Source organism: Hyla sarda, chromosome 3, assembly GCF_029499605.1.
Source record: "Hyla sarda isolate aHylSar1 chromosome 3, aHylSar1.hap1, whole genome shotgun sequence".
In the NCBI taxonomy this organism is placed as follows: domain Eukaryota; kingdom Metazoa; phylum Chordata; class Amphibia; order Anura; family Hylidae; genus Hyla; species Hyla sarda.
Window position 1 is genome coordinate 304,173,696 of NC_079191.1, and position 24,416 is coordinate 304,198,111.

The following is a 24,416-nucleotide window of genomic DNA, read 5'->3' on the forward strand; positions in this document are numbered from 1 at the left end:
ACCCCCCTGCACCTCTTATGACCCCCATAACGCCCCCTGCACCTCTTATGACCCCCATAACGCCCCCTGCACCTCTTATGACCCCCATAACACCCCCTGCACCTCTTATGACCCCCATAACACCCCTCCTGCACCTCTTATGACCCCCATAACACCCCCCTGCACCACCTATGACCCCCATAACACCCCTGCACCTCTTATGACCCCCATAACACCCCCCTGCACTTCTTATGACCCCATAACACCCCCTGCACCTCTTATGACCCCCATAACACCACCCCCCCACACCTCTTATCACCCTTGCACCTCTTATGACCCCCATAACACCCCCCTGCACCTCTTATGACCCCCATAACACCCCCCTGCACCTCTTATGACCCCCATAACAACCCCTGCACCTCTTATGACCCCCATAACACCACCCCCCGCACCTCTTATCACCCTTGCACCTCTTTTGACCCCCATAACACCACTGCACCTCTTATGACCCCCATAACACCCCCTGCACCTCTTATGACCCCCATAACACCCCCTGCACCTCTTATGACCCCCATAACACCCCCTGCACCTCTTATGACCCCCATAACACCCCCCCTGCACCTCTTATGACCGCATAACAACCCACTGCACCTCTTATGACCCCCATAACACCCCCCTGCACCTCTTATGACCCCATAACACCCCCTGCACCATTTATACCCCATAACACCCCCCTGCACCTCTTATCACCCCATAACACCCCCTGCTCCTCTTATCACCCCCATAACACCCCCCTGCACCTCTTATCACCCCCATAACCCCCCTGCACCTCTTATCACCCCCATAACCCCCTGCGTCTCTTATCACCCCCATAACACCCCCCTAAACCTCTTATGACCCCCATAACACCACCCCCCGCACCTCTTATCACCCCTGCACCTCTTATGACCCCGATAACACCCCCCTGCACCTCTTATGACCCCCATAACACCACCCACCCGCACCTCTCATCACCCTTGCACCTCTTATGACCCCCATAACACCCCTCCCCTGCACCTCTCATCGCCCTTGTAGTCCCCTAACCACCATACGCCCCCCTCCATGCCCCCCCCCCCGCACCAGTTTACTTACCCTGCCGGGGATCGGATGCGATGGGAGGCTGCTGCTCCTAGTCCCGTCACTGGATGCTGGAGATTGCGTGGGGACGTAGGCAGGAACAGGTCAGGTGACTGAAGTAAACGTCACGTGCGTGCCTGCGCGGGGCACGTGACGTCTCTACTCCAATCAGCCCCTGACTTGTCCGGCCCCTGACCTGTATCTTAAGGGGCCCGCGCCCTAATAAAAGGTAATTTTAAAAGAAATGTGGGGGCCCCCCGGACTACGAGTCCCAGTCATAGTCCTGGGGGCCACCAGTGGTCAGTAAGTGACAGTCGCAGTCACTCACTGACAAGCCAATTGAAAATAAAATAAAAAGGTCCAGGGACGTCCGGGCCCCATACAGTTGTATGGGTTGTACCCCCCTGATGGCGGCCCTGGCCATCTCCACAAGGGATAAACAAGTAGAAAAAGCAAAGCGAAAAGTGATAGCACACCAAAAAATATCAAAATAAATCATTGTTGTCCAAAAAATAGCCATATAGTTTAAAAACATTCAAGCAACATCCAAGCATGTAAGCAAGAAATACATAATCTCACTAGAGACAAGGTAAACAATTTGTGCATAAAAAGTGCTAAACAATAGGTACACTGCAGCTGCAACATCAAATAGTCAAGTATATCAGGTCACATCATGTAGTCAAAGGAGCAAATACATATACGTCACACTGTCATAGGAGGGCGGGTGTCCCCCCAAAAACCTAGGTCCCCACGCGTTCTGTCACTCTTGGTGACTTCCTCAGATGCGCCCCTGAGGAAGTCACCAAGAGTGACGGAACGCGTGGGGACCTAGGTTTTTGGGGGGACACCCGCTAACCTATGACAGTGTGAAGTATATGTATTTGCTCCTTTGACTACATGATGTGACCTGATATACTTGACTATTTGATGTTGCAGCTGCAGTGTACCTATTGTTTAGCACATTTTATGCACACATTTTTTACCTTGTCTTTAGTGAGATTATATATTTCTTGCTTACTTGCTTGGATTATTACTGCTGCCATCTGTGCATCATATGCTTTATTGTGTTTGGGCCAGAAGTCACTGAGAGAACATTGCACTTTATTGCTGAGAGATTAGATGGGTGTCCTTGTTTGTGGGGGGAGCCCAAGATTAGGTCTGGGGTCCCTTCCTATGGCTTAAGGTTGTCAGAAAGGATTGGTGGACCTCCTTTTTAAATGTTTTTAAACTATATGGCTATTTTTTTGTACAATAAAGATTTATTTTGATATTTTTTGGTGTGCTATCACTTTTTACTTTGCTTTTTCTATTTGGTTGTACATTTTGTCCTAAAGCATAGATAAGCACCCATTAATATTACTCTTTGTGGTTGAGCCCACTCATTCAATAATAATATCTCCACAAGGGAGTCTAACAGAAACCATCTTCAAACTCCCGCAGCTACACGGCAAACACTGGGTTATGCTGCCTGAACAAGCCCCCACGGCGCTCGCAAGCGCTTACAGCTAGGCACATCACATCGTGATCCAGAGGATCACAACGGATCTGGTAATATAACTTTACATCTATTCTACAGTAACCAAATTGGTGCACATTGGATACTATTCTGGACATTTACTATATTGGTTAACACATTACATTGCTGGACTTATACAGTTATTTGCTGGAGTATCAGTCTAATCAAATTGCCGGACTATCAGCCACACTGCTATAATACTTTATTTTAGTATTTTTTATTCAATTTATTTAATTGTCATTATTTTATTATGTCTCACTATATCTACTTGTAATATTCTTCTTACAAGGTCCCTGTGAGGGGAATTCTTTTCATTTAATGTCTATACATTTATTAATAATTTTATTCATTTTGGATATTTGAAGCACGATCTCAGCAAATTATTTAATTTATTATTTAGTACACACTGTCCTTGATGTGTAGGCTTTTTCTCTTTAAAATTGCTTTGATTTTCTCCAATTCCTGGCAAAAAAGGAGATTGTTCAGCAGTTGTGCAAAATATGGTAGAAAAATTATTAGTACAATTTTGGAAAATCACTGCAAAACAGCAAAGGCTGTGTTTACACGTGGAGACTTAGTAACAGTACAGTGGCTAATTACTGCATGAGATTTTACCTCAAATGACTGAAATTTGCATAATTTTCATAATCACAATAAAATTTTACTGTGATTTCGGTCATTCACAGCAAAAAAGCTTGCGATAATTAGCTGCAGTACCTCTAATTGCTAATCACTAATTAGCCGAAGCATGTGAACACAGCCAGTAATGACGTAAAAATCTTCAGAACTCCTCAATTGTGATGATAGGTCATATGACGTTCTCCTAAGGCAATATTGCCCAAAAACACACTTTGAGTAAGAAAATGCATCAGAACTGTACAGTGTAAATGGGCAACAAGCCACTTATTAGACTGAGGATTTCACCTCCAGGACCAGTAGCCTGATAAGTTGACCAGGTGTAATGATGAAACTCCCTACCCAGAGCCAGAGCATTTATGGGAAATGTAAGGGACATTACACAACTCACATCATTGTGCATTTGTAAAATGGATCTCATGCCTGCCACATCATTAAACATAGGTAAGAAAAAGGTATATACAAGAAACTCTATATTTTTAAGGGGTAAAATTGTAATCAACTGGTGCCAGAAAGTTAAACAGATCTGTAAATTACTTCTAAAAAAAAATCTTAATCTTTAAAATGTAATCTTAAAATGTATCAGCTGCAGTATACTACAGAGGAAGTTCTTTACTTTTTGAATTTCTTTTCTGTCTGACCACAGTGCTCTCTTCTGACAGCTCTGTCCATGTCAGAAACTGTCCAGAGCAGGATAGGTTTGCTATGGGGATTTTCTCCTGCTCTGGACAGTTCCTGACATGGACAGAGAGCACTGTGGTCAGATAGAAAAGAACTATACAACTTCCTGTGGCACATACAGCAGCTAAAAAGTACTTGAAGATTTTTAAATATAAATAATTTACCAATCTGTTACATTTTCTGGCACCTGTTGATGTTTTTTTTTTTTCTATCGGAGTAGAGTAGCCTATGCAATTTCCCCCCCCCCCCCCCCCCCCCGATTATGCTTCTTTTAATAGTGGTACACAAACCTCCCAACTGTGTACAGAACTGACACATAATAGAATCAAAATTGCAAGTTTAGTGGGCCTATACTTTTCTGTAAAACTTTTAAAATTATCTAAATTATCTAAACTTTTCAGATTTTTTTTATACAGGCAAGAAGCTCAGGATCAAAACCAAATCTTTCCCTTAAATTAATTTTCTTTGATGGGGAAGAAGCGTTTTACCAGTGGACATCATATGATTCACTTTATGGTTCTCAGCATTTGGCTCAGAAGATGGAAAATACTCCACACCCACCCAATGCTAACAACACAAATCAGCTTCATGGCATTGTAAGTATCCTACAATTTGTGTGGTTTTTAATACTGTAAATATATATATTTTTTTAATTAGAATGGTAAAAATGTAAAATATTAGTAGACTCGGGTTGTCCAAGGAAAGCAAAAAAAAAAAGTGTAAAAATAATAAACATGCTGTACTCACCTCCTTTGGTCCCCCACAGCTACTGCATCAATGCCTCTGCTTCTCTGCTGGTCTATGCCAGCTCATCCAACTAGTTGCTACAGCAGTGTCCAGCCTCAGTCACTGTTTGGCCCAGGAGGCAAGTCATGTGGGGTCAGTCGGCAAAGAACCCAGAAGTAGGGGAGATCAGAACTATATAGCTTGTATATTATTTGTACTATAAATCTGCAGAAAAAAAAGTAAGACCAGGGGTGACGCCTCATGCTTTATCCTAGGTACAGAAACTCCCCCACACAGGGGTTGCTTAACACAGGCTCTATAAATTAGCCTCTCACCTTGTACCTTGTACACATATCACCCTTTAACCCCTTAAGGACTCAGGATTTTTCCGTTTTTGCACTTTCGTTTTTTCCTCCTTACCTTTTAAAAATCATAACCCTTTCAATTTTCCACCTAAAAATCCATATTATGGCTTATTTTTTGCGTCGCCAATTCTACTTTGCAGTGACATTAGTCATTTTACCCAAAAATGCACGGCGAAACGGAAAAAAAAATCATTGTGCGACAAAATCGAAAAAAAAACGCCATTTTGTAACTTTTGGGGGCTTTCGTTTCTACGCAGTGCATATTTCGGTAAAAATTACACCTTATCATTATTCTGTAGGTCCATACGGTTAAAATGATACCCTACTTATATAGGTTTGATTTTGTCGCACTTCTGGAAAAAATCATAACTACATGCAGGAAAATTTATACGTTTAAAAATGTCATCTTCTGACCCCTATAACTTTTTTATTTTTCCACGTATGGGGTGGTATGAGGACTCATTTTTTGCGCCGTGATCTGAAGTTTTTATCGGTATGATTTTTGTTTTGATCGGACTTTTTGATCACTTTTTATTCATTTTTTAATGATATAAAAAGTGACCAAAATACGCTTTTTTGGACTTTGGAATTTTTTTGCGCGTACGCCATTGACCGTACGGCTTAATTAATTATATATTTTTATAGTTCGGACATTTACGCACGCGGCGATACCACATATGTTTATTTTTTATTTTTTTTACACTGTTTTATTTTTTTTATGGGAAAAGGGGGGTGATTCAAACTTTTATTAGGGAAGGGGTTAAATGACCTTTATTAACACTTTTTTTTAACATTTTTTTTGCAGTGTTATAGGTCCCATAGGGACCTATAACACTGCACACACTGATCTCTAATGCTGATCACTGGCGTGCATTAACACGCCTGTGATCAGCATTATCGGCGCTTGACTGCTCCTGCCTGGATCTCAGGCACGGAGCAGTCATTCATCGATCGGACACCGGGGAGGCAGGTAAGAGCCCTCCCGGTGTCCGATCAGCTGTTCGGGACGCCGCGATTTCACCGCGGCGGTCCCGAACAGCCCGACTGAGCAGCCGGGTCACTTTCACTTTCACTTTAGAAGCGGCGGTCAGCTTTGACCGCCGCTTCTAAAGGGTTAATACCGCACATCGCCGCGATCGGCGATGTGTGGTATTAGCCGCGGGTCCCGGCCGTTGATTAGCGCCGGGACCGACGCGATATGATGCGGGATCGCGGCGCGATCCCGCTTCATATCGCGGGAGCCGGCGCAGGACGTAAATATACGTCCTGCGTCGTTAAGGGGTTAAGGGTATGTTGCTTGGGGATGGTCCGTTCAAGCCAGACGGTCCAAGGAACATTTGCTGATTGTCCTATAGTAACAGTTGAAAATAGTCCTTTCCTTTTTACACTATTATTTCTACTAGGTTAGCTTGCTAGGCAAACTAGACAGCCAGCTTACCCAGATGACTGCACATCACTGTGCAGTCAGCTTCTACCATTCAGGAAGTTGATGTTGGGATGACCTGGAGCTGCTAAGAGACCGGAAGGGTAACACAGGAGGCCAGCGCCTCTGCCAACTGCCAGCCTTGTCCTGTAAGATATATATATATATATATATATATATATATATATATATATTAGAGATGAGCGAATCGAAGCAGACGAACCCAAATTCGTTACGAATTTCAGGATTTTTTCGATTTTCAACAAATGCGAATATCGCCGCGATTATATCGCTTCATTAAACTCCATTTTACAGCGTTCCAGGCTCCAGGACACCACATGTCATTACATGGGGCAGGGGATTCTGGGAAGCCGGGAATGCAAGGCGGGAAGCGAGGTAGGCGAGATGACCCTGAATCACATGCGGGATCAGAATTCATTGACCCCTGTGATGTCAAAGCCCTATATAATCTTCAGCCCTTTTGCGGCTGCTCATTTCATGCCATATACACTGCAGAGATAGGACGGACTGTGTGTGTTACACAGATGCTGAATTTATTGTACTGCAGCGTTCCACTGCCAACTGCTAGTCATATCAGCGTTGTGGACAGAGAGAAGTGCAGTGCTTTGCTAGTTGTCACTGAGAAGGATTTTGATGCCAGCCATTAAGCTCCCAGTCACTTCATTCAGCATTTTATCAGAGAGGGGCAGATAGCTTTTCGTTGCCTCATATATATCAAGAAGCTGCCTGAACTTCATGAACCTTATCACAGGAGGCAGGAATTATTTTTCAGCGCAATTCTGTGTATTTTTTTCCGCAAGAAATCATCTGCTGCTTATACTAGTCTGTACGGTATAAAAACCAGTTCAAACCATTCTTAACCATTCTGTGACAGGGTGCAATTTACGGTTTAATCCCCCTTTTTTTTGTGGTGCTGCACTGTTGTGTCCTGCTGCTGTGCAAAACTGTAGTGCATTTGTCTGCCCTCATATGTGCATACCACATACCTACATCAAAGCAGTCTACTATTTTCTATCTGTAAATCTGTAACAAGTCGAGATACTGGGAAAGTCCTGGCAAAAGTAATCACTGGCTGGTGTTTTACAAAAATACATTTTCCAAGTGTACTGTAGCGCATTTTTTTGTCCTCATATTTGCATACCACATACCAACATCTAAGTAGTGTACCATTTTGTACCTGTTAATCTGTCAAGGGCCTACATACTGTGAAAGTCCAAGCAATAGTACTCACCGGCGGGTTTTTTCCAAAAATACTGAGTTTTTTTTAACGTACTGTAGTGCATTTTTTTGCCCTCATACGTGCATACCACATACCAATGTGGTGTCCCGGTACCGTATTTCATACGTTACCTTGTGGTGAGGTCCCCAAAGTCAGAGTCCCTAGGAACAGTGGGGGTCCTCTTCCTTAGTTAACCCCTCGTCACCCTCAGTTAGCTATAATTAATGTAAATATAAATGTAAAGATGTATATTTAATATTCTTACCTTGTATGCGTCGCAGGACCTGCGGGTCATGTGACCGGGTTGTAGAACTCTATGGTTTTGCTAAAAGACCTTTGGTGGATCTGGTCAGGTGATCATCCACAATCCATTGTAACGGTGAGTGACAGCTGATATGGACCAATTCAAAACGGCCAGCCCCTGCCCATATAAGGGAGCTGCACCATTTTGTCTCTCTCTTGGGTTGCTGATTCTGGACGAGGTAGGACCTCTGCAGCTTACAAGACAATTACTAGGCCAAAGCCTTGCGGCCTAAGCCTACGCTAGAGACGGATAGTTCTTACAATTCCCCGCTATCTCTGCAAGATCTCTTGACCTAATCCAACCCCCAAATCCAGCGGATCTATGCAAATCTAATCCTCCTACTCTAAAGAGAACTTTCCGGTCCTAAGCAACTGTCAGTCACTGCTGTGCTGTCTATAGAGACTCTGTTATCTGGACTGTTACCAATACTGCATGTACAGAAAATCTTCAGTAAAGTTCCTGCAAGTTTTAAGTTCAGCACTGCTGTGGACAATCCATTTATTTTACACTCACCTATCGCTCTTGGGAAGGGTGGCGATAGGGCCAGCATCACTACAGAGTTTTAACCCTCACCCTGGCGTCACGAGTGACAAGGGTTAACATTGCCCTTTATAATACTGAACAGCAACACCCCAACTACCCTACACCCCACAAGGCTTTATTCCCCAAGTTTACCACAAAGCCTTTTTGGCATCACGAACAGGATTCGGGTGTGTGCCTGTACTGTGGATTATACTCTGGTGAACGGGGCTGCGCGCACAGTGCTGTGTGGAGAAAGTGCGCATGTAAAGTAAGGGGGAGGCGAAGAGTACAACGGAGTTACAAGTTGCAGTGGAAAGAGTCGAGGCTAGTGCAGGGCCTTCCCGCGCACGTGACCCAGAAGCCCCGCCCACCAAAGCCCTTGGTACCGTGGCGGCCATTTTGCCAGAGTCTAGCCTGAGACCTGCAAAAGGACATAGTGCACCGTGCGAAAAAGCTCAGAGTGCGACAGCTGATCGAAGCTTGTAAAGAGCCGGAACAGTACGGGACTCTGAGACGCCAGATTGCCAAATTGAAGTCCTGTGTAGATTCACTTCAGCTGCCGATCAACGCACTCAAATTTCAGATTAATGCACTCCAGTTTCAAGTCGCCGCTCTCAAGTTTGAAATCTCCGCATTCAAGTTCCAGATCAGAGAGCAGCTGCATATCCTCTTGGGACCTAGGAATCCAAGGTTTATTTAAAGGGCCGGCACACCTAATACCAAAAAGATGTCGGAGCCTGCAGCACCATTGTCACCACACGGACCGTTCCGTCTGTATACAGGTGCCAGCTTCGAAGGTCTGGGCACAGTCCTATCTCAGGTCCAGAATGGCAAAGAGAGAGTAATCGCCTGCACCAGCCGACACCTCCGGGGCGCAGAACGGAATGATGCCAACTACAGCTCTTTCAAACTGGAGCTCCTAGCCTTGGTCTGGGCCATCACTGAGAAATTCAAGGACTACCTGGCCGCTACTCCCTTCACGGTCTATACCGATAACAATCCCCCTGCCCATTTGAACACTGCTAAGCTGGGGGCTCTTGAACAACGCTGGGCCTCCCGGTTGGCCAATTACGACTTCACTATTAATTACTGCAGTGGAAAAACCAACGTTAATGCGGATGTGCTTTCTCGTATGGCCCCGGGTGAAGAACCCCCTCCAAAGATGTGTGGGAAGATGTAGAGATGCCCCCCTTCTACCGAAGGTTCGTGAGCCAGAGTGCTCTAACTGCCCAGGAGGGTGACGGCACTGTTAGGTACACTCATATTTCTCTTCTCTTTATTACGTGTGCTAGATGCTCTACCTGGCCAGTAGGTGCTCTTGTGAGCTTGAAATTAAACACGTATTTCTAAAGGTAACCTAGGTAAGGTTATACTGTTGTGTCCTAGGGGTAAGTAGCGTGTAGCCGATAGACCCTAGTAGCTAACCTTATTGGTAGAGAGCCTCAGGCAAGCCAATATACTTTTGTGTACTAACAGGTGACTCATCGTGGCAAAACAAAAATAAATGTGGTGAGATTTCAAAAATGTTTAGTCAGCTTGAAACTAAAGGTATAGAGAGCTGTACTAATGTCTAGTTAGCCTATGTATAGAGCGCAATAAAAATGTCCAATAAAAATGTCCAAAGCTAGAAACTAAAGGTTAGATTCTCAATGTCTAGCAAGCTTCAAAATGTATAGTAAGTTTCATAATGTCTAGATAGCTTTATAATGATTAGATAGCTTCCTGATGCCTAGATAGTTTCATAATTGTCAAGTCAAAATGCTAGTCAGAGTATCAAGAGGATTTAAAGGTGTCTAATGTTTACTCAGATTTTTGTCAGGATGTGTATTTTAGTTAGCAATCCTGTCCTAGTCCTGGTCCCTCTGCCTTAGGGGATAGGCGTCGGGGTCGACTTGTTTTAAGTAAGGGGGTTTGTGGTGTCCCGGTACCGTATTATATACTTTTCCTTGCAGTGAGGTCCCCAAAATCAGAGTCCCTAGGAACAATGGGGTCCTTTTCCTTAGTTAACCCCTCGTCACCCCTCAGTTAGCTATAATTAATGTAATAAAGTATATAATTTTTTTTACACTAACATGCTGATGTTGCCCCATACTTTTCATTTTCACAAGGGATCATAGGAGAAAAAGACTCACAAAATTTGTAATCTCATTTTTTCTGAGTATGGAAATACCCCATGTGTAGACGTCAAGTGCTCTTCTGGCGCACTACAGGGCTCAGGAGAGGAGGAGCGCCATTGAGCTTTTGAAGAAAAAATTTGTTTGTAATGGAAGTCGGGGGCCTTGTGCATTTACAAAGCCCACCGTGGTGCCAGAACAGTAGACCCCCCCCACATGTGATCCCATATTGGAAACTACACCACTCACAGAATTTAATAAGGGGTGCAGTGAGCATTTACACCCCACTGGCGTTTGACAGATCTTTGGAACAGTGGGCTGTGCAAATGAAAAATTACAGTGGGGATCAAAAGTTTGGGCACCCCAGGTAAAAATGTGTATTAATGTGCACAAAGAAGCCAAGGAAAGATGGAAAAATCTCTAAGGGCATTGAATTACAGATTAGACATTCTTATAATATGTCAACAAAAGTTAGATTTTATTTCCATCATTTACACTTTCAAAATAACAGAAAAAAAAAATGGTGTCTGCAGAGTTAATATCTTGTACTGCCCCCTTTGGCAAGTATCACAGCTTCTAAACGCTTTTTGTAGCCAGCCAAGAATCTTTCAATTCTTGTTTGAGGTATCTTTGCCCATTCTTCCTTACAAAAGTCTTCCAGTTCTTAGCGATTTCTGGGCTGTCTGTCACGCACTGCTCTTTTAAGGTCTATCCATAGATTTTCAATTATGATGAGGTCAGGAGATTGTGAAGGCCATGGCAAAAACCTTCAGTTTACGCCTCTTGATATAATCCCCCATGGATTTCGAGGTGTGTTTAGGATTATTATCCATTTGTAGAAGCCATCCTCTCTTTTTTAACTTCAGCTTTTTCACAGATGGCATCAAGTTAGCATTCAAAATTTGCAGAAATTTTATTGAATCCATTTTTCCTCCTACTTGTGAGAGGTTCCCTGTGCCACTGGCTGCAATACAACCCCAAAGCATGATTGATCCACCCCCATGCTTAACAGTTGGACAGAGGTTCTTTTCATTAAATTATGTTCCCCTTCTTCTCCAAACGTACCTTTGCTCATTCCAGCCAAAAAGTTCAATTTTAACCTCATCGGTCCACAGAACTTGTTTCCAAAATGCATCAGGCTTGTCTATATGTTCATTTGCAAAGTTCAAACGCTGATTTTTGTGGTGAGGACGTAGAAGAGGTTTTCTTCTGATGACTCTTCCATGAAGACCATATTTCTACAAGTATCTCTTTATAGTGGAATAGTGTACCTCAACTCCAGTGTCTGACAGATCTTTCTGGAGGGATTGTGCAGTCAAACGTGGGGTTTGAATTGTTTTTCTCACAATCCTGTTCTGTCTAATATTTTTCATGGTCTTCCAGATCTTGCTTTAACTTCCACTGTTCCTGATGACTGCCATTTCTTAATTACATTCCGAACAGAGGATATTGACATCTGGAAACATTTTACTATCTTCTTATAGCTTTCTCCAGTTTCGTGAGCGTCAACTATTTTCAGTTTCAGATTTCTAGACAACTGCTTAGAAGAACCCATGGTGCTGATTGTTGGGTCAAGGTCAGATGAGTCTGGGCATTTAAAACCTTTGAGATTGACATCACCTGGTCTTCCCAGATGATGATTGAGAACAATCCATGACACTGGCAGGTCTCAGCTCTGCGAAGGGGGCAGTGCATGCTATAAATTCTACTGGGTGCCCAAACTTTTGCAGATGCCATTTTTTTGTTTTCTGTTATTTTGAAAGTGTAAATGATGGAAATAAAATCTAACTTTTGTTGACATATTATAAGAATGTCTAATCTGTAATTTGATGCCATTTGGAGATTTTCCCATCTTTCCTTGGCTTCTTTATGCACATTAATACAAATTTTTACCTGGGGTGCCCAAACTTTTGATCCCCACTGTACATTTTTCATTTTTAAGGACCACTGTTCCGTAAATCTGTCAGACACCTGTGAGGTGTAAATGCTCACTGCACCCCTTATTACATTATGTGAGGGGTGTAGTTTCCAAAATGGGGTCACATGTGGGGGGGGTGTCCATTGTTCTGGCACCATGGGGGGGCTTTGTAAACACATGTGGCCTTCAATTCCAGACACATTCTCTCTCCAAAATCCCAAAGGCGCTCCTTCTCTTCTAAGCATTGTAGTTCGCCCACAGAGCACTCTACATCCACATATGGGGTATTTATATACTCAGAAGAAATGGCGTTACAAATTTTGGGGGGCTTTTTTCCTATTTTACCTTGTGAAAATGAAAAATTTAGGCTAACACCAGCATTTTTGTGAAAAAAAAATGTTGTTCTAATTTCCCCATCCAACTTTAATAAAAATTTGTCAAACACCTGTGGGGTGTTAAGGAGCACTATACCCCGTGTTACGTTCTGCGAGGGGTGTAGTTTCCAAAATGGGGTCACACGTGGGTATTTATTTTTTTGCGTTTATGTCAGAACCGCTGTAAAATTAGCCACCCCTGTGCAAATCACCAATTTAGGCCTCAAATGTACATAGTGCGCTCTCACTCCTGAGCCTTGTTGTGCGCCCGTAGAGCATATTACGCCCACATATGGCGTATTTCCGTACTCAGGAGAATTGCAAGTGACAAATTTTGGGGGTCTTTTTTTCCTTTTACTGCTTGTGAAAATAAAAAGTATGGGGCAACACCAGCATGTTAGTGTAAAAATGTTAATTATTTTACACTAACAGGCTTGTGTAGACCCCAACTTTTCCTGTTCATAAGGGGTAAAAGGAGAAAAAGCCCCCCAAAATTTGTAACGCAATTTCTCCCGAGTACAGAAATACCCCATACGTGGCCCTAAACTGTTTCCTTGAAATACAACAGGGCTCCGAAGTGAGAGAGCACCATGCGCATTTGAGTACTAAATTATGGATTGCATAGGGGTGGACAAGGGGGTATTCTATGCCAGTGATTCAAAAACGGGGTGCCTCCAGCTGTTGCTAAACTCCCAGCATGCCTGGACAGCCAGATGCTGACTGGAAATGCTGTAAGTTGAAGTTTTGCAACAGCTGGAGGCTCCATTTTTGAAGCATTTCCGTATGATATGTTTTTCATTTTTATAGGGGGGTGGGGGGGGGTACAGTGTAAGGGGTGTATATGTGGTGTTTTACCCATTATTATGTGTAGTGTAGTGTTTGTTTGTTTGTTTTTTACTGTAAATTTTTATTAAGGTTTTTCAATACAAAGGTAGAAGAACACAATGTACAGAGCATGGCAGTGTGTTAGCCAAAATTAAACACCAAGGAAAGAGTTCTAGGTAAACAAGTGCAAAAATACAGCTTACAGTACACTAAACTGCCAGGTATTGCGTAAACGTGAAAAATCTCCTGGGTTGATTCTCATAAGGCCCTACATCAGTGTAGTGTTTTAGGGTATAGGGTATATTTGCACAGGCAGGTTTACGATGAGTTTCCCGCCAGGAGTTTGCGCTGCGGCGGAAAATTTGCCGCAGCTCAAACTTGAAATAGGAAACTCACTGTAAACCCGTCCCTGTGAATTTACCCTGTACATTCACATGTGGGGGTAAACCTCTAGCTGCTGAAAAACTACAACTCCCAGCATGTACTGACAGACCGTGCATGCTGGGAGTTGTATTTTTGCAACAGCTGGAGGCACACTGGTTGGAAAACCTTCAGTTAGATTCTGTTACCTAATTCAGTATTTTCCAACCAGTGTGCCTCCATCTGTTGCAAAACTACAACTCCCAGCATGTACTGGGAGATGTAGTTATGCAAGAGCTGGAGGTGCGCAACTACAACTCCCAGCATGCCGAGACAGCTGTTTGCTGTATGGGCATGCTGTGATTTGCTGTTTTGCAACAGCTGGAGGGCTACAGTTTAGAGACCACTGCACAGTGGTCTCCAAACTGTGGCCCTCCAGATGTTGCAAAACTACAACTCCCAGCATGCCCAGACAGCCGTTTGCTGTCTAGGCATGCTGGGAGTTGTAGTTTTGCAAGTTTTTCTCATGCGAGAATATATGTTTAGACTATAAAGAAAATATATTCGCGCATATATGAATAATAATATATTTTCGCATATGTGAATAATATTTTCGCATACGCGATTTTTAGCATACGGGAAAAAATTGCGAATCTAATGAATATGCGAATTTAGCAAATACCGTATTTATCGGGGTATACCACGCACCGGCCTATAACACGCACCCTCATTTTACCAAGGATATTTGGGTAAAAAAAGTTTTTTACCCAAATATCCATGATAAAATGAGGGTGCGTGTGTGCGCGTGTATACCCCGATATACCCCCAGGAAAGGCAGGGGGAGAGAGGCCGTCGCTGCCCGCTTCTCTCCCCCTGCCTTTCCTGGGGTCTAGAGCGCTGCTGTCGGCCCTTTTCACCCCCTGGTTATCGGCGCCGCTGCCCGTTCTGTCCCCCTGACTATCGGTGCCGACGCCGATAGCCAGGGAGAGAGAAGCGGCGCCGACAGCCAGGGGGAGAGAAGGGGCAGCGGCACCCATTGCCGGCGCCGCTGCCCCGTTGCCTCCCCCCATCCCCAGTGGCATAATTACCTGAGTCGGGTCCGCGCTGCTCTAGGCCTCCGTCGTGCGTCCCCAGCGTCGTTGCTATGCACGGCGCGGCGCTCTGACGTCATGCGCCGCGCCGTTCAGCGCATAGCAATGACGCCGGGGACGCACGACGGAGGCCTGGAGCAGCGCGGACCCGACTCAGGTAATTATGCCACCGAGGATGGGGGGAGGCAACGGGGCAGCGGCACGGGCAATGGGTGCCGCTGCCCCTTCTCTCCCCCTGGCTGTCGGCGCCGCTTCTCTCTCCCTGGCTATCGGCGCCGGCACCGATAGTCAGGGGGACAGAACGGGCAGCGGCGCCGATAACCAGGGGGTGAAAAGGGCCGACAGCAGCGCTCTAGACCCCAGGAAAGGCAGGGGGAGAGAAGCGGGCAGCGACGGCCTCTCTCCCCCTGCCTTTCCTGGGGGTGTATCGGCGTATAACACGCACACAGACTTTAGGCTAAAAATTTTAGCCTAAAAAGTGCGTGTTATACGCCGATAAATACGGTATATGACGAATATTCGCGCATATATTCGTGAAATATCGTGAACTCGAATATGGCCTATGCCGCTCATCACTAATATTTACATCTAAGTAGTGTACCATTTTGTACCTGTTAATCTGTCAAGGGCCTACATACTGTGAAAGACCAAACAATAGTATCCACCGGCTGGTGTTTTACAAAAAGACAGAGTTTTTAGGCTCATTGTAGCGCATTTTTCTGCCCTCCTAAGTGCATAACGCATACGTACATCTAAGTAGTGTACTTTTTTGTACCTGCTAATCTGTCAAGGGCCTACATACTGTGAAAGGACAGCCAATAGTACACACCTGCTGCTGTTCTAGACAAATACAGTTTTACGTGTAGTGAAACGTATTGTACTCCCCTCATATACGCAATGAGTATGTTAGGAAGAGTATAGCCAGGACTTGCACAGAGGAGTGGCAGAAGCCTAAATTCATCAGGTGCAGCTAGAGGTCGCAGCAGAGTAGGGGTTTGTGCCAGCTGGAGTCGCAGCAAGAGGTCTGAGCTCCCGGTGTCAGCTAGCAGTCGTGTCGCGACCAGCAACCCAGCAGCCGTGATTGATCGGTTCACTCGGTCACCCACTTCATTTTAAGTGATATTCGACACCCCCAGTCAACAGTCAGTGGGTTCCTTACACTCAACCCTCAGTTGGCATGGCCCTCGTGCTGCTGCTGCCACCTCCAGGCTCTGCCATTGTGCTGCTCTAGAGTCTCCTCATGCTATTGCTACCACCTCAGGGCTCTGTCATTGTGCCGCAATATTGTCTCCTCATGCTGATGCTGCCACCTCCAGGCTCTCTCATTCTGCTGCCCTATGGTCTCCTCATGCTAATGCTACCACCTCCACGCTCTGTCATTGTGCCACCATATGGTCTCCTCATGCTGATGCCACCATCTCCAGGCTCTGTCGTTGTGCCGCCATATGGTCCCCTCATGCTGATGCTAACACCTCCAGGCACTGTCATTGTGCCGCCATATGGTCTCCTCATGCAGATGCTGCCACCTCCAGGCTCTATAATTGTGCTGCTCTATGGTCTCCTCATGCTGATGCTACCACCTTCGGGCTCTCTCATTGTTCTGCCATGTATACTGCAAAACATGATTAAGGTGCTAGTCCCCAGTTTCAGAAATTCCTTGCATTAGGGTCGCTTTCAGGACTCCTGATGCCACCGCCAGGCTGTGCCATTCAGCCACTATATGTTTTCCTAATGCTTCAACCACCTCCAGGCTGTGCCATTCAGACACTATGTGGTCTCCATATATTGACTGTGTATTGTAGGAAACATGTGGCTATACTTGAGTTACTCTCCCAGCATTATTGCCATGTTGATACCAGAACAGTAATAAAAGGAATATTGCCAAGGACTAGCAGAAACAGGAAACTGTGGATACTGACCACCGGCTGTTGGAATTGACTGAATTTCCCAGGTGGTAGATTTACAATTTTGAAGTTCCTCAGTTCCAGTAGGCTTTAAGTTGTTCATTCTTTGTTGTGGTTCTTCAGTTGCATAATTAAGTTGTATCATGTTTTCCTGTTCCTCCAATGAGCTAATGTCAATGGAACACACAATACTCATATTGTCATCTAATGAAGGATCCTTTTCTTAAGAGAACGTATGTATCATTTTATTATTATTTTTTTTTTTAAACTTTGTTTATTAAAGATTTTCAGTATTTAAAACATACAAAGTAATAATAAAGAATAAAAAGAACATCCATCAGCATATACTATTACATATAAGAAACTCGAGTGGTCAGCGAATGCAGAAAGAGAACAACTGTACCATTTGGCATAGATATATCCTGGGAAAAACAACAATACACATAGGATAAGCTTGACCAATCACACACACACTTTCATTCAAACAAATCAAAATACAAAATAGTAAAAATAAATATATAATTAAATCGAATAAAACACCGGGGGTGGGGGTGAAGAAAAAAAAAAAGTCTCAGTCCTTAGGGAAGGAGGTATCTGATGTGCTAAAGAATTGGTTAAGAAAGGGAAGACTGAGGACATGACGACCAGATCTCGGAAATCTGAAACAGGCCTCTCAAAGATCGGATAATCTTAATGGACCTAAGGTGTTGCTCAGTGAGGCTAGAGAGTACCACTCCGTATGCCTGAATGGAATGACAATGGCCTCAATTTGGTCCCTGGAGAGATAAGCAATCATAAAAGTGCGCCATTTAGCGAAAAATTTCTTTGCATGTCGCTCACGATGTCTTTCTGTGTCTAGTCTGTCCACCTCCAGGAAGTCCTTTAATTCCTCAATCACTGCGGATATGGACGGCATTGCCGGTTTGATCCATTCCCGCAGAATGATTCGTTTTGCGACTAGCAGGATAACATGGACAAATTTCGGGATAGTGCTAAGGCCTACCGAGTCCGCCGTGGCGGGGTCGACAGACTGAAACAGAAGCGTTAGAGGTGACAACGGAAGTCTGACCTTCCAGTGCTTGACCACATAACCAATTACCTCACTCCAAAAATGTTGTGTGTCCGTACAGGACCACATGCGATGAAAAAAAATCAGTTGAGGGAGTACCACATTTTGGGCATGAGGTGATCCTATTTGGGAAAGCAGACGTAACTGGAATGTTGAACCCTAAAAAACCATGGTGCATCATTTTAAAATATGATTCTCGCCAGCGCTCATTGATCACAGTGGCCCTGACCCTCGACCAGCCCTTTAAGATATGGTCTCTAACGTCGGGTGTATTCAAGATTGACCCCCATTTAGTGAAAATGTCATGTTTGGATACCTTTAGTAAGCGGTCACTGAGCGCCCTGTAAAGGGAAGATATGGAAGTTTTTCTAGGCTGAGTACCCACCAAGCTCTCAAAAGGGGAGGGGGACACCTCGGGAGAGGGATCACGCAATCTGGATGTGCAAAATGACAGAATTTGTAACACCGGTAGGAAGTGTGTGGCTGGTAAAGCAAATGTCTGCAGCACTTCATTGGGTGATAACCAACGTTTTTCCTCGACATGCATCAATTGTTTGGCCACCTCCACCCCTCTGAAACGCCATTCGTCAAATAATTTGTTCTCCCTACCCGGAGTAAACTCCGGGTTGCCCCAAAGGTTGAGGCGCCTGGATAACAAGAATGGGAGACCGTATGTCTTACGTACCGCACGCCATGTCATGATAGTGTCTCTGATCATGAGTGATCGTTTTATATAGGAGGGGAGACCCGCGATTCGAGCGTAAAGGCAGGACATTAGATTCCAGGGATAGGCATAATCGGCTTCAATGGTATGATTTGAGTGGAAGTTGGACTCATACAGCCAGTCCAGTACATGTCTAAAGAGACAGGCTAAATTATACCCCCGTAGGTTAGGAAAGCCAACCCCGCCATCTGCCTTATGAAGCATCAACTTTTGCAACGAAATTCGCGGGCGTTCCCCCCCCCCCCCCCCATATGAATCGTGAGAATGCCGTGTTAAGGGAGACGATGTCCGCGTGTTTTAGCAGAATCGGGAGGGTCTGGAGCTGGTAGAGCAGTCTCGGGAAGCTGACCATTTTTATTAGATGACATTTTCCCAGAAACGTGATGGGGAGGTGATGCCAACGCTCAAGTTCATCACGAATCTGTTTAAACAACGGTGGATAATTTAAGGTGTAGAGAGAAGAGGGAACCTTGACGATTCTAATTCCTAAGTAGGTGATGGAGGTTTTTACCAGTCCTGTCGGAACTCCCATGGAAGCCCAATAGGATGCAGGTTTGGGTGGACCTAGCGGTAATAATTCGCTTTTGAGCTGGTTAATTTTGTATCCAGTGAATGTCTCATAATGTGACAGGGTAGACATCAGGGCATGGTAATGGGCTTGCGGATCTGCTAGAAAGATAAGAATATCGTCTGCGAAAAGGGTCAATTTGATAGCCTCCCGCTGAATGGTAATACCCCTATAAACTGTCGAATCTTCTAGATGTCGGGCCAATGGTTCAAGTGCCAGGTTGAATAAGAGAGGGGACAAGGGACATCCCTGCCTGGTTCCCTTGAAGAGGGGGAATGATGGGGACAGGAGCCCTGATGTAAACACTCAGGCCATAGGGGCTTCGTAAAGGCTGCCCAGGAAGGTTCTAAAACTCCCCGTGATACCGACCCTGTCCAGCACCATCCCGAGCCAGTCCCATCTCACGTTGTCAAAAGCTTTTTCGGCGTCTAGTGTCAATAACACCGGCTGTTCACCTGGCTCGGGACAGTGCTGCACCCTGTCTAATACAGTCAGTACTTTGCGTATGTTAGTGACTGCGTAACGATTTCGGACAAACCCAACCTGGGAAGGGCCAATCAGTGTGGGCAGAAATGTGCTAAGGCGATCAGCCATTATTTTGGAAATCACTTTAAGATCCTGATTTATAAGTGAAATTGGGCGGTACGATTGGGGCTGGAGTGGGTCCTTCCCTGGCTTCAGAAGGAGTTTTATAGTGGCTGTGTTGGAGTGGAGGGGCAGGGAGCCTGAATGTAGAACATGGTTGAAGTAAGACATCAGTGGAGGGACCACTTGGTCAACCAGGACCTTATAGAACTCACCGGAGAATCCATCAGGACCGGGAGCCTTTGAATTGTGCAAACTTTTGATAGTCCTCCGCACCTCATCCTCAGTGAAGTCCGCATTGAGGACCTCACGTTGTTCCGATTGTAAAGTAGGTAAACGGACCGAATCCAAAAACGTCTCACCAGCCGCCATGTCCACCTGATGTGTCGAATAAAGGGAAGAGTAGTATGAATGGAAGAGTGAGTTAATGGTTTGGGGATCTGTGTGAATGTCTCCAGACTCATCACGTAACGATGAGAAGTGTTGTGTCGCGTTACGGCCTTTTGCCAGGCGTGCAAGGAGACGTCCCATTTTGTTTCCAAAATGGAATAACTCAGCACGAAAGCGCGAATATGCCGCTTGACTCTTGCATTCCGACCAGAGGTCAAAAGTGGTTTTGGCCGCCTTCCACGCCTGGCAAGTTTCGCTAGATGGTTGGGAAAGGTAAGTAACATATGCTTGTTGGAGCATTTTGCTAGCTTCCTGAAAGTGGTGTAAAGATTTCTTTTTGACAGTAGTCATGTAAGCAATCAAGCGTCCCCTGAGGACGGACTTAGCCGATTCCCAATATAAGGGTGCATTAAAGATGTTTGCGGTTATTCCACGAAAACTCCATCCACCAGCTTTTCAGGGAGTCAACAAAATTGTCTTCTTTAGACATATAGGCAGGAAATCTCCATTGGAAACTAGCTCCTTTTGGGAAAGAATCAACCAAAGAAATGGAAATAGGGGAGTGGTCAGAGATTACCATCGCGTGAATGTCAGACTCCACAACCCGGGGCAGGATGTCTGGGGACACTAAAAGATAATCAATGCGCGACCAAGAATTATGACTGTGCGAAAAGTGTGTATAATCTCTACTATCCGGGTGCATCAGTCTCCACGGGTCACTGAGGCCCGAGGAACCTAAGAAAGTCTCATAAGTCCTATCACTAGGTCTGGTGTGTGATCTGTCTACGGTCCCACCTGTGCGATCAGCCAAAGTCATGGCTACCGCGTTCATGTCGCCCCCCACAATTTTACTGACAACAGGATCAGTCAGCATCTGGCTTTCCAAGGTTTGAAAGTAAGATTTGTTATCCCCATTTGGGGCGTAGCAACTATATAAGCTGAAGTCTCGTCCTTCAAAGTTTAAGTGCACCCTAATCCAGCGTCCATCCTGGTCCGTCTCCTGTGATACAACTTTGCCACTAAAATGTTTATGGAGCAGTATAAGTGTACCCGCCTTACCTCCAACCGCCGGTGACCCCAAAACCGACCCCACCCACATCTTGTTCATACGTGATAAGTCGTCCTTTGTCAGATGTGTCTCCTGGAGCAGCGCTATGTCAGGATGCAGTCTTTTTAAATGTCGCAGTACCTGCATTCTCTTGTTGGGTGAGCGTAAACCCTTCACGTTCCAAGATATGATCCGCATGTCTAAAGCAGGGAGAGACAAGAGATGTGAGAATAGAGGAAGGGAGAGGGAAGGAAAAAAAAATTGACAAGTAAACTAAACTGTATCACACACACACCACAATCATACGTTCTCTAATAGGTATCTGGAGCAACCGTAAATACCGAGAAACAATCCCTGAATCGTAGTACTCCGAGGAAGGATAACACTGTGTGGTACTACACAATACAATATGTGAAGGGCTATTACACTACGTGCCCAGGATCCAACCCGGAGATCAGCACCGTGTTAGGGACTAACTTTTTTCTACCAGAGAGTAAAACACCCCCCCCCCAACATAATGCAAGCAAGAAAGTAACTGCCATGAACATATACCCCGAACTACCCCCTACCCCAAAACACCCCCATCCCCCCACCTAGCATACAGTGAGTCACCCAGTTTTCACGGCATATACCATGAGGTAGGTAAACCCCAAGACCTGAGCTAACTACGTGGAAAGTCCAGTGGCCCAAGGGTCAAATATACCAGCAATATACTGGGCCCGCATTACATGTAAATTGTCCACAGTGTCTCTCCATCGAAAGAGGCTTCAGGCGCGGGACTGTCAACAAGACTTAAAAGCCATCACGCTGTGAATTCTGGCGACCCGGTGAAGTATTAGGGGGAGGTCCAGTAAGCGCCCGCTGAGTCGCCCCAGAACGATCATTTTATTATTTTGAATGTCAGGTGGTATTCTGACAATTTTTGTGAAGCACTGGGGTCTCCTCATGCTTCAGCCAACTCCAGGTTGTGCCATTCAGACACTATATGGTCTCCTCCTACTGATGCCAACTCCAGGCTCTGTCATTGTGCTGACATGTGACATGGGACTCCTTGTTAGATTAGGTCCTTTGTACCCACACGCCAGGGCCCGGGCCACTAAAACTTGGGAGTTAAAAGTTCCATTTCAAAATCCTCAATTTCAAAATCTTAGATTTCTATTTAAAATTCTTGTATTTTAATGGTCTCCTCATGTTTCAGCCACCTTCAGGCTGTACCATTCAGACACTTCATGTGCTCCTTATGCTTTTCCCACCTCCAAGCTGTGTAATTCAGCCAATATATAGTTTTCTGATTCTACTGGGACTGGGATATTAACTCCAAATATGTTCTGGTAGCACTAGCTAACATAAATGCTTAATTGAGATTTCAAGATTGGGGTTATGAAACCCTCTGGTGTACTGCTGATGCCTGCTCCTGTGTCTTTCAGGAATTACTTGGCTTACTGATGCTTCTGGGCTTGGGCCTTACATTTTTGGATGTTTAGCATGAGCTAAATACATGCTTAATAGAAATTTCAATATTGATCTTTCAATGTAAGGGGTTATGAAACCCTCTTGGGTACTGCTGATGCCTGCTCCTGACTGTGTGTTTCAGGAACTACTTGGCTTATTGATGCTTCTGAGCTTGGGCCTTAAATTTTTGCATGTTTAGCAAGAGCTAAATACATGCTTAACCCCTTAATGACCAGGCCCATTTTGGCCTTAAGGACCAGACCAAGTTTATTTTTGCATTTTTGTTTTTTCCTCACCTTCTAAAAATCATAACTCTCTTATTTTTCCATCCACAGACCCATATGCAGGGCCGGCGTTAGGGGGGGGGGGGCAACCCAGGCAATTGCCTAGGACCCCAATCCCCCAGGGGGCCCCCTTCTGGCTGCTCAGTATGGGGGGCAACTGTTTTAAAGTGTCCGCAGTGCCGGCTGCTTGTTAAAGATAAGCAACTCGGCCGCGGTCACTTTAAAACGGCGGGTTTGCGGGCTGTGTGATTAATATGACGAGTGACTTGTCCTGCCGGGTCCTCTATGCGGCCTCAGGGATGTCACTCCTCATTTCCTGCATCGCCGGTGTAGTGAAAAAAAACTGTCGTGAAGCGTTCTGTGTCCGGCTGCAGGAAATGAGGAGTGACGTCTCTGACGCAGCATAGAGGACCCGGCAGGAGACATCACTCATCATATTATCCCCAGTGCCCACAAGACCCTCCACATTACCTGAGCCTGCGGAGTGCAGCCAGGTATGGAATTGTGAAAAATAGAAAAAGTAGGGGGGGGGGGAAGAGGGGACTATACTGCCAACCTAATGTGGGGGAACATACTGCCAACCTAATGGGGGGGGGGGGACTGCAACCTAATGGAGGGGGGGAACATACTGCCAACCTAATGGGGGGGGGGACTGCAACCTAATGTGGGGGGAACATACTGCAAACCTAATGGGGGGGAAACATACTGCCAACCTAATTGGGGGGGGGGGGACTGCAACCTAATGTGGGGGGAACATACTGCCAACCTAATTGGGGGGGGGGGGGACTGCAACCTAATGTGGGGGAACATACTGCCAACCTAATGGGGGGGGGGGACTGCAACCTAATGTGGGGGGAACATACTGCCAACCTAATGGGGGGGACTGCAACCTAATGTGGGGGGAACATACTGCCAACCTAATGGGGGGGGGGGACTGCAACCTAATGGAGGGGGGAACATATTGCCAACCTAATGGGGGGGGGGACTGCAACCTAATGTGGGCGGAACATACTGCAAACCTAATGGGGGGGGGGACTGCAACCTAATGTGGGGGGAACATACTGCCAACCTAATTGGGGGGGGGGGGACTGCAACCTAATGTGGGGGAACATACTGCCAACCTAATTGGGGGGGACTGCAACCTAATGTGGGGGAACATACTGCCAACCTAATGGGGGGGGGACTGCAACCTAATGTGGGGG

At 45.4% G+C, this 24,416-nt stretch overlaps 1 protein-coding gene across 4 annotated transcripts in view; it reads left to right on the forward strand.

The window, feature by feature from the left end:
- QPCT (glutaminyl-peptide cyclotransferase) overlaps positions 1 to 24,416 on the forward strand; it is a 431,934-nt gene that overhangs the window by 124,124 nt on the left and 283,394 nt on the right. For 3 of the 4 annotated variants that reach the window (XM_056566979.1, XM_056566977.1, XM_056566980.1), the window contains one exon: positions 4,330 to 4,524. In XM_056566979.1, the coding sequence (XP_056422954.1) occupies positions 4,330 to 4,524 (195 nt within the window). The remainder of the gene's footprint in view (positions 1 to 4,329; positions 4,525 to 24,416) is intronic. The other variant, XM_056566978.1, reaches the window with a different exon arrangement.